Genomic DNA, 15,547 nt, shown 5'->3' on the forward strand with positions numbered 1-15,547 from the left:
TATTATCACCTTTGGGCCCAAAGGGGTGAGAAGGAAGAGAGGTCACAAGACCCCAGGAGAGGAGAGAGAGTCTCATGGAGCAAGATACCTTGAGAAGACAGTGACCTTCAGCTAACGGACAAACCAAGCCCAAAACTACCTGTGGAGAGAGAACTGGGATGGGGGGACAGGACACACCCTGACCTCAGCCCCCTACTTCCTTCTTCTGAGGTTCTTAGGGCTCCCTCCTCATGGGAGCATGTTTTGGAACATGGGCGGCTCAGCCTTCCCGACAGAGAACAAAGTGGAGAAAAGTGAAGAGTGCATCTGGAGGGCCAAATAAAAGGTAGGAGGGTGAAAGGAATGAATGGTCCTACAGTGCTGCCCAGCACAAGGCAAGCACCACATACAAGTACATACTATTAAATCAACAAACAACATGTTTTATGCCATTTTGTGTTAGTTGGATTTTGTTTCTTGAGCTATTCTAATTTTTTTTTCTTTTAAAAGGAAAGCTGATCCCATCGACTATTATTTTATAACTGCCGTATTTGGTCTTCTGCTACCTTATTTAATATTATACTTTCTGTTCTGTAGGCTTTTTTTGGTGATTTCCTTTGTTTTCTGTCTTTTGGTATATGAACTATATTTTCTTTCCTTTTATTTTCTCCAGGGTTTTAAGAATTATATGTCCTACTTTTAAATACTATTGGTGGTTACTCTTAAGTTTTTCAAAAGTGTTCTTTAACCTACTCTTGTCTAAAGAGTAGACTCAAGCGTGAAATAGGAAACACACAACCAATTCAATGGCATTAAGTGTAGACATTTGATGCCCACCCCTTCCCTCCACCAATTTGTTGCTGAAACAGTTTAACAAACAGGAAAAAGAAACTCTCTCTCTCATCCAGGAACTAAAAGGGGTTTCCAACAGCACATCAGAAGCTTCTAGTTTCCCTGGGGTTTTTCAGTCGGTGCAGAGCCAAGTGGAGAGGCCTGCCAGGTAAGCCACTGTCCCACCATCACCCATCGCAGTGCAAAGCAGGTTCCCTGCCTTTCCACCCTATCAGATGCAGCCTAACAAGGCAGCAGGATGAGACTGCTCCTTATACCTGAATATGCAAGAAGACAGAGCAAACCAAACACTATTGGTGAGGCCAAGCATAGCTCAGGGAGCCACTGGCAGGCTATTTTAATACATAAGAATCAACAAATAGAGAAGAAAGCTAAAGAGTGAGAAGAGAAGTTTTTTTAAAGAGCAAAAGGTGAGGAAAGAAGTAACAGGAGTGATTAAGTAAGCAACAGAGGAGTGCAGAAAGATCAACTTTGTCTTAAGTTGTATCTTCTACAGAACGCTTCCCATCTACCTTGCAGCAAAATGAGACCGAGTTAATTTTGGATGATTATTTCCCTCACTTATCAGTTAGTCATTCCACAAACATATTCTGAACACCTATCATGTGTGAGGCTGTGTATTAGCAAATCAGGAACCACTAGGCTGGACGCTCCCAGTCTAAAAGTAAGAATTCATGTAATAACATGAATTAAGTTGCAAGCCGGTTAAAATGATGAAAGAACTTCCAAGTTGCTTGGAGTTTGCTCTGATACCTAAAGCAACCTCTTATCTGCCTTGGCCTCCCTCCTACTCTGGCCATTTTTATTAGCAGCTCCCATACATTCCTGTCTAGGGAGAGGCACACATCTGATGTGATGGAGTTACCTTCAATTTTCTCTCTTTCTCCAGTGCAATGGAATTGATGGTGGTGAGCTCAATGTAGATGAAGCTGAGCATGAGGAAAAGAGGGAACTCATTCTGAAGGACCAGGAAGAAACTGTCCTGGACATAGGCTCCATGTGGGAATCTCTTCAGAAGCACAGTGAGACTCTCAAACAACTTGGTCGTCTCATTGGGAGCGTGGTGCCACATGATGGCTTTATCTGTTGCATGCTGTATGGCCAGGAAGCCTCCTTTGTTGTATCCTACAGCATAAAGCAGTGGATATTAAGTATAAGAGATTAAGAATGAAGATGAAAAACAACAGATAATTCAGATGGGTCATGGCTAGCCATTCACACACAGACAGGAATAGAAAAGGCATTTCTATAGCCAAGATGCTACAATATGGAAGAAAGAGCAGAAAGTCACAATGGGAACCCTGTGGCTGAGGGACAATGTCTTTTATCAGAAAATGGGGTAAAGTAGTTCTGGGCAGACAAAATAAGGGATACCCAATATTACAATCTTCCAGGTGGGGCTGCATCTTCTCCCCTAAGTACTCAGGCTTCAGGGAAAGGGTGCCCATTCTGCAGTTTAGCTCATCCAGCACATAGGAGTAGTTAAATTCAAAGCACTTGGAAGACACAGCCCCCCTCAACTGCTGTGACCTGTCTCTGAGTTGTCACTGCTGTAGTTCAAGGGTTATCGTCACTGAATTTTGCTGCCAAGCCTCAAAAACAGTCTTTACCATAAGTAACCCTTGTTTCAATATAGCACAGCTGGTGTGCTAAGGTCAGCTTTGGGGAACAATAGATTGAAAGGCAAAGAGCCCTGGTTTTGGAGTCTTCTAAGAAATAATGGCCTCACTACCAAGCAAGGGTCACCAGGCCTCCAAACCGGCAGAGCCAGGGTGGGGTATGCCAGCACTGGAGTAGAGGGGACTAAGGTCTTCTGTTGGCCTAAACCTAGGGAGGCCTCCAGATCTGTCAGGATGAAAAAGGCAGGAACAAATTTGATGATAAAGTTCTGGGAACTATTAGATATTCTTGACTGCAGAACTGTTCACATCTTTTCTAGAATCACATGAAACTATAAACCCTGGGACTTGGATTCCCACTTGGGGGGCTTGCAAGCCCAAGGCTTCAGGTCAATTGTGTGGTTACTTCTACAAGGTGGTGCAGACTGTCAACTTAATTTTCTAAGAGCAGTTAGTTCCCTAGAGGATGGTCACCCTAAACCCCTCACAAAGAGGGAGACCAAAACTCGACAGTGAAGTGGAGGGCATGAGTCCAAAAGAGGATCAGTTCCTGGGCCTCCAGTCAGGAATACGATGCTTATTGCAGAGGACAGAGGATGAGCAGATCTCCACGTTGTCCCACTGTTCTCCCATAGTCTGCAGAGAGTTAACAGCAGGTACACATTTTTATAAGCAGAAAAGTTAACACATACAGAAACAAAGAAGGCACTCATTCCTGTAAAATTCCATTCTTCTCTCGAACAATTCAGTATCAGCACAAAACAATCAAATGCATAACTGCTAGACTAACTTACTCTAGATTGTAAGCATTTTACAGAATGCCACATTTCTAAATGTAACTCCTTCAACATCTTCTGAAATGTTACTGTAGCAAGTGTTCAGAGAGCAAAAACAACACAAATAGCATCATAAATATGGGACAAAGCAGGCTGTGCTCATGATAACACACAGAGGCTTCCTCACCAGGGGATCCCCCATCGGAAAGTCCATAGTCCCAGGGTTCTTGGCTTAGGTTAGGAGGATAAAGATAGGATGTGCTCCAGCCTTGAAAGTCATCTTCATGGAGTATTAGCCTCAAGAATAAATAATTCCTCTGAAGCGCAAGTAATACTTAACCTATGAAGAATAAAGAGAAACAAATTCGGTCATGAGATTGTGAAACTCAGAAAAGGAACAGGACAGAGCAAGGGTGTGCCTGACGTCAGCTGCGATGGGAGGAAAGGCACCCACAGTGGTAGATGTCCCTCTGCAGAGCACACTGTAGTTGTGGTCTTCTCTGCATTCTGCTGTGACCATCCTAAGAAACAGACAAGGGGCTACTGAGGCCCCATCTGGAAAGGAGTGCTGCAGAATAATTCTGAGTGCAGGCTCTGGAGCCAGACCACCTGGATCCAAACCCCAATCTCCTAATGAATAGCCATGGCACTTTGGGCAAATTACTTAATCTTCTTGCCTTGGTTTCCTCATCAGTAAAATGGGAATGATGTTAACAGTACCTACCTCAGAGGTGCTGTGGGATCAAGTGAGATGGTCCCCATGATGGGCCTGGCATTAGCAAGTGTTCGAAAAATGCCTTGTCTCCACCTACCAACATCCCATGCCAGTTCTAACAACTGATCATTAGATAAACTGTACAGCACAACACAAAAGCTCTACATTAGTGGTTTTCCCATCCTAAAGCAGAAAACAAGTATTCTGATATTTAAAACACTGCCTTTTCCTTAAACAAACAGATCTACCATATCTGAAGTCCGTGGGATTAGTAATAATGACAATAACTATTCCTTCTGGAAAATGCCTCTGCTCCAGGCTCTGTTCTAAGCACTTTATAGGCATAAATTCATTTAATCCTCACAGTGGTTCTATGAGTTAGGAACTACTATTAATCTCATTACACTGATAAGGAAACTGAGGCCTAGGAATGTTAGTGACTGTCCCAAGGTTACACAGTAGGACGCTGCAGAGCTGGGACTCCAGTCTATGGAGTCTAGCATTGGGGCTCGCTTCTGTAATCCAGCAGCTGAAAATATGCCGTCCTGTACCCTTGGGACAGAGGCTTACTCCAAAAAAGTCTTCTTTTTTAAAGAATCTGAAAACTGGAAGGAATCTCAAAGTCCAGGATATAATATATAAAATCAGGAGTATTCTCTTACCTCCTCTGGAATTAAGATTGCCACCAGCTGACAAAGCTGACTAGAGGGAGCTCAGGTAACAAGACTGCTTATTGAACTCATGCTCAAGGCTGGGTAGCACAATAAGATTGTGATGGAAAAGATGCTCTTACCTCAAGTGGCAAGGGCTCCTTGCTGTCATTGAAGCCATGATCAAAACCAATTCCAGTCAATACGTAGAAGGCTTTGGGATCCTGAATTATGTAATTTTCAAATGAAGGTACTGAAGGATAGCCTAGAACTACAGAGAGAAAAATCCAGTTAGTGAGTGGCTGGTGGGAAGGTAAATGCTGCCCAACTATCCTCTTTCTACCAAAGGAGATATGGTCTTGCCAGCTTCTCAACTGATGGATGGAAACGGTCATTCACTCAGTCCTTCATTCTGCAAACAAATGGACGCATCTTATGTAAGATGCCTGGGGCTGTGCTAGGCAGTGTGAACACAAAGTCAAATGATAACAGCCTCAGCCTCCGTGGCATTCTGAAAGCTCTTGTATTCGAGTTCTTCTTAGCTAGGTCGCACTTAGGGCTACAGTACACAGAGCACAATTCTTGTCCATGTTAATGAGGAAATTATTGCTCCATTGCAGCCTTCTCTTCACTGTTATAACAACCAAAAGTGGAAACAAAATCATAAAGAAATATAGCTGCTCTGATGAGAGAAGTAATTTCTATAGTCAACTGCCCTCACATCTGACTGACAATTTAATACAGGATCCTCCTTGAAAATAATTCTTTCTCAGAATGTTGAAGGTGTTACTACACCGTTTAGCATGCAGCGTTGCTGAGTGTAATGTGTGATTTCCTTGTAGGTAACCAGAAGCCAGTGAGACTTCTATTCCTTAATCTCTGGGTTCAGAAACGTCACTAATACATGCCCAAGTGTCCTCTTTTTTGTTCCCCTGCTTGTAACTAGTGAACCCGTCCAAGGTGGAAATGGTGTTCAGAAATCTTTTCTATATTATTTTGTTTTCCTCCCCTCATTTGTCTCCTTTCTTCCTTCTAGAAATCCAAGTAGATGAGGTGGGACTTCCAGACCTGCCCTTCATGTCTAACCCACCTTTCATACTTTCCATTTCTTTGTCTCTTTGCTTTACATTCTCAGAGGCTTCCTTCACTTTATCTTCCCCATCACCAACAGAACCTCAAACATGTCCATTCTATTATTTCCATGAAAGTTATTTTGATAATCATTTTTAATTTCCATGTCCTCTTTCTGTTTCTTTCATGGTTTCATTTTCACAGGAGTCCAGTTTCATTTTGGAGTGGCAATATTTTCTCAAATGTCTCTGAAAACACTAATGAGAATTTTTTATTAACTAGATTAAAAAAAAAACCAGGGCATGCACATGGAAAACTTTGAATGATACTAAAGGTTAAAAGGTGAAGCATCATTCACCTACCATTGGCCCCCAATTCCTTTATCATGACACAATCTCTTTAAGCCACTTTCGTTTGTATGTTAAAAAAAAAAATCTATGACTTATGTTTTTGGCCATGATGGAGTAATGGAGATTGAATTTACACTCCTATCACAAATAACAAGAAAACTGGACAGGAAAGAAAAGAATCAAGAATCAGACAATGGACAATATGTAGCACAGCATTAGGATTCCTGAGAAAAGAGAAACAAACAAGGTGATCACTAAGATTGCCCTGGTTTTCTGTCTGGAGGTACATTTCAGACCATAGAATAGGGAGGGGAAACCCAAGTGGAATGCAGCTACTTGGCTACATTGACAGAGATTAGAGTTTGAAGAGTCTGAAATGGCTAAGAGTTGCAGGGCAGAGTTCCCAAGAGAAGAAGGCTGTGCTGGGAAATCGCCCTAGAAATCTGGACAGAGGACCCCTTTAATGAATACTAAGATATGCCCTGCCTGAGCAAACAGGAGAAGTATGAGCTAAGTGGTGCCCAGAGCCCACATAGGACCAGGAGGCATTTGAGTTCTGACCAGCCAGTGTGGACAGTTCCTGGTGATCACCTGAGGCATTCAGAAGAGTCACACCTCAGTAATGGGATAAATTATCTTTAAAGTAAAAGCTGTTCCACACCTTCCCTACAAAAAAGGTTAAAAGTCTTGATAGACTTTTTGATGAAACTGAACTTTAACTTTCTAGCAGAACAAAACCCATTCTTTAAAGGAAAACAACCACTTGATCCACGAAAGTTGAGACTTGATCCAGTTCTCAAATTGTATGATCTTCATTTTGTAGATAAGTTCATTTGTACCCTTTTTTTGGATTCCACATATAAGCGATATCATATATTTGTCTTTCTCTGTCTGATTTACTTCACTCAGTATGATGGTGGGGGGAGGGGTAAACTGGGAGATTGGGATTGACATATACACACTACTATATATAAAATAGATAACTAATAAGAACCTGCTGTATAGAACAGGGAAATCTACTCAATACTCTGTAATGGCCTATATGGGAAAAGAATCTAAAAAAGAGTGGATATATGTATATGTATAACTGATTCATTTTGCTGTACACCTGAAACTAACACAACATTGTAAATCAACTATACTTCAATAAAAATTAAAAAAAAAAAGACTTTTCTTTCTCTCCCTCTGTATTACTTCTTTGATGTCCTAAGATGGTTGCTAGCAGTTCCTGGGACTAAGACTTCCCAGTTCAAGTTCTGAATTGAATAACAAGGGCCCTGTCTCTTAACCTTTCTTCTTCATTTTGTCAATTCATCTCTCTCTGTGTTGTACTGTGTTGTGAAAATTTCCTTCAGATCTATCTTCCAATTCACCAGTTTTACATTCAGCTGAGTTTTATATTCTGATCATTTTATTTTTCACTTCTGGAAGTTCTGTTTGGTTCTTTTTTTCCCCCTCACACCTGCTAGGTGACTCTTTATAGTGAAATGCTATCTATAAATATTTTCAGGTTGTCTTTTATTTCTTTAAATCTAGTAAACATAGTGATTTTATAATGTGAGGCTAATAATTCCATTATCTGAAATATTTCTGGTTCTGTTTTTGCCATCTATTGTTCATACTGATCTTCATCCTTGCTATCTTGTTTCCTGGTGTGTGCTCATTGACCGTGATACATTTGTGGCCACCCTTCTTTGAGATACAGAATCACAGCGTGTTCCTCCAGAGGTTTACATTTGCATCTGGCAGTCGACATCTCACTCCATAGTATGACAAGTTTTCTTTGGACAACCAGGTGATGTGAATTTGAGCTACAAATCCCTGGGACGGGTGCACCTGCTGCTGTGCTCAGTTTGGAGGCAACTCTCCTCAGAGCCCCGCAGGGGTGGGAATGAGGTGTGTTTTCTTCTGGCTCAACCCTACACTAAGAGTACAGGCATTTGGGATCCCAGCTCTATGGGGAGATGGTCTCCTGTGAGACGTCCCTCCTGAATGAGCCTTGACCTTTTCTTCTTTCCCTCTGTGCCTTACAAGGCTTGAAACTACATCTCAGTTCCCCCTCATATGATGCAGTTTTCATAAGAAGCAGTTTGAGGACTCCACTGACCTCTCTGGGTTCTTTCCTTCACCTAGATTTTTTCTTAAGAAAAATATCTAAGAATATGGAAATATTTTAACAATACAGTAAATAAAAAGTAGGTTACAAAGAGTTCATACAAAATGATCCTATTTTTATTAGAAAAAGGGCAGGAAGGGTGTATGTGAGGTTTTAAACAGCACTTGTATCTGGGTGATAGAATTATGAGTAAATTTTCCTTTTATCCTATATATGGGGTTTTTTTTGTTGTTGTTCTTTTGTTTCCTTAGCCTTATTTAGGTTTCTTTTTAAACACACACATATACATACACACATATTTGGTTAAATTGCACAAAATAGCATACATAGAGGAAGGCATATGAAACACAAATGTTCAGTTTAATGAACAATTATAAAATTAAAATCTAAGTAATTACCCCTTGGATCAAGAAATAAAATATTTTTACCCAATGCTGTTTGTCTTGATGGTTCCTTACTGTCTATTTAGTTCTTTAATACTTTTAAGAACATGTTTAAATATTTATCCAGCATCTGTTTTTCAAAAAGAGGGTTGGTCCAAATAACCTAGTCTGCCATATTACCAGAAGCAGAACAGCAATAATCTTTTTCCCAGAAATTCCCAGGGAAAAATCTAAGTGTTTCCTTGAGTCTTACTGAGTTATATGTCTTCCCTGGACGAATCCCTATAGCAAGGGGACTGCCAAGTGCAGACTGGTGTAGACAGAGGTTACATGACTCATCCTGAGCCCAGGGTGGAGTCATCATGGGCTCAGAGTGGGAGAGGGATCAGGCCTCCAGGGAGAAATAGGCTGTGCATATATCAAAAGGGTCGATAGGTGCTGTGAAGAAAAAACCCCAGAAGTCTACCACAGTTTGGAAGGGATCGTCAAACTATTGTTTGTCCTTACTTCTAGGGTGGAGGATTTGCTTAGGGGAATGGCATGAAGAGGGGAGTTTAACTTTTATTATCTTTTTATACTGTTTGAAACTTTCAGTGCAAGGAATTCTTGTATTTATTGTAAATTTTAAGATGCTTAAAAAAAATTTTTAATTCCAGAAAAATACATCCCTAACAGTTAACAAAGAATTCTGGGAAGTGGGATTAGGGATGGGAACTTTAACTTTTTACATTAAACACTGCATTGTGTCATGTATCATTCTGTAATAAGGAGAGAGGGAGGAAAAGGCAGAAAACTGTTTGAGGACAAAAAGTGAGCACGGAAGGCTCCAATGGAAATGGCAGGGAGGTAAAAATAGATGAAGATTACAGTATCACAGCATTCAAAGCAGTAGAGAATTCCAAAGAGATGGATGAAAGCATCCCTGTCACAATGAGGACAAAGAAAAGAAGATGAGAAAGAAAGCACTGGAGTTGGCAATTAGCAAGGCATCTTTCCCTTCCTGATGTCTGCAAATTCTAGTCCCTTCCAATCACTCTTCCAGAGAATAACCAGAGAAACCTTTTTAAAACAAATTACATTGCAGCATAACCTGTCTTCTTAAAACCCCTTCAATGGCTCCTTCTGCATGTAGAAGAAAACCCAAACACTCTAACAAGGCCTGCAAAGCTCTGCATTATGTGGCTCCTACAGACATTTCAAACCTCATCTAATTCTCTCAACTTACTTCAGCTTCCCTTGATGACTTTCAGATCCTCAAACACCTCAGGGCCTGGCTACTCGCTGTGCCCCTGCCTGGATAGCCCCTGACTCCTGAAACACACCACCCTCCCATTTCCTATGGCTTGTTCTTTATCATCATGTTTTATCTAACTTATCACCTCACCACGGAGGAATTCTGGGGTTTTTTCTTTTAATTTTGTAATCTCATATTTATAAAAGGTAACTGATTAGAATAATATTTTAGAATACTAGGCAAACATAAAGCACAACTTTCAAAACAGTAGTTCCCACACATTTTACCACTGAGGTCCTTTAAAAGAATTGTCTTCATTGAGTGGCACTCAAAGCTGAGAGAGGAGAGCTCTTTCTTTTCATGTTCTACCTTATATATTATTAGAATACCTTATAAAAACATATATTACAATTATAGGAACTTTGAAAAGTTACTCCATATTTTGAAAATTTTTATCTACCTAACTGTATTCATTCAATAAATATGTATTGAGTACCTACTGTGTGCCAGGCACGGTGTATGAATAAAACACACATAGTCTTCTGCCTTCACAGAGGTGGAACCTAGCAGGGAAAGGCAGACAATGCACAGGAAGCAGTGAGTGGCAATGTAATTAAACATTTATCAAAATGCTATGAACATATCCAATGGGATTCTGTGAGAGAGAAAAAGGCAGAGATGGGAAACCTAAAACCTACATTCCTAAGTGCCATTTTAGCTGAAACCTTAATGATAAGAAGGAGCAACCCACAGGAAGAGCTGAGGGCAAAACATTTTGTCAGAAGGGAGGAAAGACTCACAGATTCCGGGAATTGAAAGGTGGCACCACCACCAGTATGGGAGCCCAAGGAAGAGAGGAAGCCAGCAAGACTGAGGAAGGGTCTGGTTGACTGCCAGTGCAACGGAAGTCACTGAAGGAGCTGAATCGGGAGACTGGCCAGATCCCACAGATCTTTTAAAGATCTTTTTGGCTCCACGTAGAGACTGGATGAGAATGGGACAAGAAGACGAGGAAAGAGACCAGTTAAAAGGCTAATTCAGAAACTGAATGTTTTCTGTCTTTTATTAGTCAGAGACATATTATGACTGCAAGCCAGGATTAATATGAGATAACCAGTGTCGCTACAGTGAATTAAAAACAAATACTTAACATTTTAACTAGCTTTGAAGCCTTGTGACATAAATATACAAGTCTCTTGGGCGTTGTGTGAAATAGTAACTATACCTCGTGAACTGGTTTCCCCCAACTACTACCTTTGCAGACTCTTCAGAATTCGGAGACCCCAGATTTGGAATCAGTATTGTAAGAACTCACAGGAAAAAACTTCAAACTATACTTTATAAAAATGCCCTCTCTATCCTTCCCGCATCTTTATGTCTAATCTTCAAACTCAACGCCAAAGGTTTTTTCCACACTTTCAGTGATACTCTTCAAAGTTTCACTTTTGGAAGGGATATAAACTAGTTGAAATCTATTTTTCAGAGGATATTGAATGAAGAATTCTGGCAGTGAAGTGATATCAATTGCACAGTAGTTGACAGGAGGTCTATTTCTTGGCAAACTACCAAAATGAAGATACATTACAATTGCAGAAAATAGTAATGGCATCAAGATTTCAAGGACTGTTACCAAAGTCTTTGGTTTCTAAAATAAAAACAAAAGCCGTATGTTAATCCAAAATAGAACACAAGCATTAAATGGCTACGTGGCAAATGTTCTTCCATTAAGAATGTTTTCAATCAACTTTACTTCACTAAAATATATATTATATATATAAATAAAAGAATGCTTTCATTTCTTCCAGCCTCCCTGTACAACACATGACAAAGAAAAAAACAATGAGAATTAGCTAGAAACATCTCCTTTTATTTTTTCTATAACAATGGCTAGAAATCAGTAACAATGATGCTACCTTCAATAAGTAGGGCTAACAGAACTACTGTGGAAACATGGCTCATTTGCAGAAAAGGGCCCCTTTACAAGTAAAGTTCTTAATTTTTTCTTTACTCCATTATTAGAAACGAATTTAACTAAATCTTTCAGTTCCTCCCAAGGAGACTCACATTTTCCCTACAGATAACCATACCTACCTTTAAAATGAAATTCTTCCAGAGAAGAAGTTTTAAGTTCCTGAACATCGTCATTTTTCTAGCTGAAGAGGAGGGATCACCACTAGTTGGGAAACAAATGGGGCAAATATTATGCATAACAAAAATGTTGAATTACTCTTTCATCCTTGAAAAGCTTTCTTCTCTTAGGCTTTCAGAACATCGTTCTGGACTACTTTTCCTCCTTCCTTTCTAGCAGTTCCTTCTCTTTTTTGCTGACTCCTCCTCCCTTCCCCACCCTCTAAATATAAATGTGCTCCAGGGCTCCATCTGTGGACTCATCTCTTTTCCAGCGGCACTCACTCTGAAGGTGTTCTCACTCACTATTTTGGGTTTAAATCCATCTACATGATGACTTTTAAACTTTTTTTTTTTTTTTTGCGGTACGTGGGCCTCTCACCGTTGTGGCCTCTCCCGTTGCGGAGCACAGGCTCTGGACGCGCAGTCTCAGCGGCCATGGCTCACGGGCCCAGCCGCTCCGCGGCATGTGGGATCTTCCCGGACCGGGGCACGAACCCGTGTCCCCTGAATCGGCAGGCGGACCCTCAACCACTGCACCACCAGGGAAGCCCTACATGATGACTTTTAAATTTATATTTCCAGCCTTGACCTTGCCTCTAACTCTAGACCCAAATGCCCAATTGCCTCCTTGCCATCTCCACTTAACCCGTCAAAACGGGGCTACTCATATTTCTTCTAAAACAGATCATCCTACAATCTTCCTCATCTCAATGAATGTCAGTTCCACTCTTTGAGTTACACAGGGTTACTGACTGTACTTAAAAAATATACCCAGAATTCTATCTCTTTTCACCACCCCTTCTCTTATCACCCTGGTCCAACACCACCTCATCTCTTGCCTGGATTTCTGCAAGAGCCTCCTCAGTGGTATCAATGTGTCTGCTCCTGCCACCCTGTGATCCATTCTCCCTGCAGTAGCAAGAGTGATCCTGTTCAAGTCGGGTCACACCCACTCCTTTGCTCAAAACTCTCTAATGGCTTGCATTTCGCTCCAAGAAAGAGCCTAGCCTTTATGATGAGCTACAAAGCTCTAGGGGATGCACCCCGTTACCTCGCTCATCTCTTCTCACTTCATTTCCTGGTCTACTTTCCCTCCTTCTCCCGCTCCTGTGTCACAGGCCTAGAACAGAGAAACCACAGTTCTGCCTCAAACCTTTGCATTTGCTATTTCCTCTGCCCAGCACACACTTCCCTCATGTGTTGACATGGCTAGCTCTCCTACTTCTTTCAGATCTTTATTTAAAAGTCACTTTCTCAATGAGGCCTTTCCTGATCATCCTATATAAAATTTCAAAACCACTAAACATTTTGTATCAATCTTCCCTGTTACTTTTGCTTCTTAGCACTTTTAAACTATTTAACGTGGTATTTATTTAACTTATTTATCTGATTTAATATGATTTCCCTACTAGAATTCACATGCTCCATGAAGGCAGGGAATTTTTTTGTCTTTTTTTTTTTTCTTCACCATTGAATCCACAGACACAAGAGTAGGGCCAGCATGTGGTAGTCATTCAGCAATATTGAATGAATAAATTAATTAATTAAAGGGTAGGCAATTTTTGTAGGCATGTGGTTGGAACAGACGTGATTGTGAGGAAAGAAAAACACTTTGGATAGCACCAAGTTACTTCCCTTTTCAGTCTTTGTTTCCCAAGTGTAACATATGCTTTAATTTTTAGATACTACCACAATGAGCTTTTGTTTTTCAGAAAAACATTTTTCCATTGAGGAAATATGCATACTTTTCCTCCAGTTAAAGTATCTCTGACATTGTGCATTAGAAATTAAAGAAACTGGGACTTCCCTGGAAGTCCAGTGGTTATGAATCCATGCTCCCAATGCAGGGGGCACAGGTTCGATCTCTGGTTGTGGAACTAAGATCTCGCATGCCGCACCACGCGGCCAAAAAAAAAAATAATAAATAAATTAAAGAAACAGCATTATGAATAGTACATGAAATATCACTGAATTGTACAATTTAAAATGGCTAATTATGTGTTATGTGAATTTCCCCTCAATTAACAAAAGTAGTGAATGTAGTGATACACTTATTTAGTCAGCTATTGCTGCCATAAACGTATATGGCAAACACCACACCAGAACTCAGTGGCCTACAACAACACGCATTTATTTCCTGCTTATGGGTCTGCTGGAAAGTTGTGGCTGTACTGGCCTCCTGGGATTGGCTGGACTTATCTTCAGGCCGGTCATGGGCTGAATTGTGTCTCCCCACCAAATTCACATGTTGAATTCCTAACCCTCAGTACCTCAGAATGTGACTGCATTTGGAGTTAGGGCCTTTAAAGAGGTGATTCAGTTTAAATGAGGTTGTTAGGGTGGGCCCTAATCCAATCTGACTGGTGTTCTTAGAAAGGAGGAAATCTGGATGCACAAAGAGGAGCCAGGGATGCATGGGCACAGAGGAAAGACCATGTGAGGACACAGCAAGAAGACAGCCACCTGCAAGTCGAAGAGAAAAGTCTCAGAAGAGTGCAAACCTGCTGACACCTAGATCTTGGACTTCTAGGCTCCAAAACTGTGAGAAAATAAATTTCTGTTCTTTAAGTCACCTTATCTGTGGTATTGTGTTATAGCAGCCCTAGCAAACTAATACAGATTTGCTCTATGTTTCTCCTCAGACCAGCTTCCAGCTGGAGCATGTTGTTCTAATAGCAAGAGGCCAAGCCAAACCACACAGATATGCTGAAAGCTTCTGCTCATACAACACTTGCTAAGCATTCCACTGGCCAGAGCAAACCCCACAGCCAAGCCCGGTATTAGCACAACAGAGAAAGAAACTCTGACTACTCTAGTGGGGGACACTGCAGCATCACATGGTAAAGGGCACAGATGTAAAATTTCATACAAGGAAAGAGTGAAGAACCAGGAACAATATCCACCTACCAAAATATTCAGGGCTTCCCTGGTGGCGCAGTGGTTGAGAGTCTGCCTGCCGATGCAGGGGACACAGGTTCGTGCCCCAGTCCAGGAAGATCCCACATGCCGTGGAGAGGCTAGGCCCGTGAGCCATGGCTGCTGAGCCTGCGCGTCTGGAGCCTGTGCTCCGCAACGGGAGAGGCCACAACAGTGAGAGGCCCGCGTACCGCAAAAAAAAAAAAAAAAAAAAGAATCCCAAAACATTCAGCATTTAATTCTTTAAAAGTCGGCATTAGAATTTGCCAACCCTAACCCTCACCATGTAGATGAGGAAGTATTTTGGCTCATTACTGGTGCAACACAAATAAAAAGTAACAGCCAGGGACAATGAGAATACACGGTTTTCTCCAACCACATTTACAGTTCAATGGACAGGAAAAAAATAAGAGCAGGTAGAGGTTTTCATATCTTTTTAAAGTTTGTGATAATACAGGTAGACTGTTTCTTTTAAAAGAACCTTTATTGGGCTTCCCTGGTGGCGCAGTGGTTAAGAATCCACCTGTCAATTCAGGGGACACGGGTTCGAGCCCTGGTTCAGGAAGATCCCACATGCCACGGAGCAACTAAGCCTGTGCGCCACAACTACTGAGCCTGTGCTCTAGAGCCCATGTGCCACAACTACTGAAGCCCGCACACCTAGAGCCCATGCTCCGCAACAAAGAGAAGCCACAGCAATGAGAAGCCCGCACACTGCCACGAAGAGTAGCCCTCGCTCGCCGCAACTAGATGCAA

At 41.3% G+C, this 15,547-nt stretch overlaps 1 protein-coding gene across 1 annotated transcript in view; it reads right to left on the reverse strand.

Annotated features, from left to right (window-relative positions):
• LOC111184978 (ATP-binding cassette sub-family A member 17-like) overlaps positions 1 to 12,121 on the reverse strand; it is a 76,710-nt gene extending 64,589 nt beyond the window's left edge. The window contains 6 exon segments of the mRNA XM_089895409.1: positions 1,697 to 1,956; positions 3,414 to 3,545; positions 3,548 to 3,566; positions 4,735 to 4,864; positions 11,131 to 11,390; positions 11,837 to 12,121. Of these exon segments, the coding sequence (XP_089751535.1) occupies positions 1,697 to 1,956; positions 3,414 to 3,545; positions 3,548 to 3,566; positions 4,735 to 4,864; positions 11,131 to 11,390; positions 11,837 to 11,953 (918 nt within the window). The 5' untranslated portion in view covers positions 11,954 to 12,121.
• Positions 12,122 to 15,547: the final 3,426 nt, after the last annotated feature.

This window comes from Delphinapterus leucas, chromosome 15 (genome assembly GCF_059928025.1).
Source record: "Delphinapterus leucas isolate spDelLeu-1000000601 "Yukka" chromosome 15, BTC_Dleu_Yukka2, whole genome shotgun sequence".
Taxonomy (NCBI): Eukaryota; Metazoa; Chordata; class Mammalia; order Artiodactyla; family Monodontidae; genus Delphinapterus; species Delphinapterus leucas.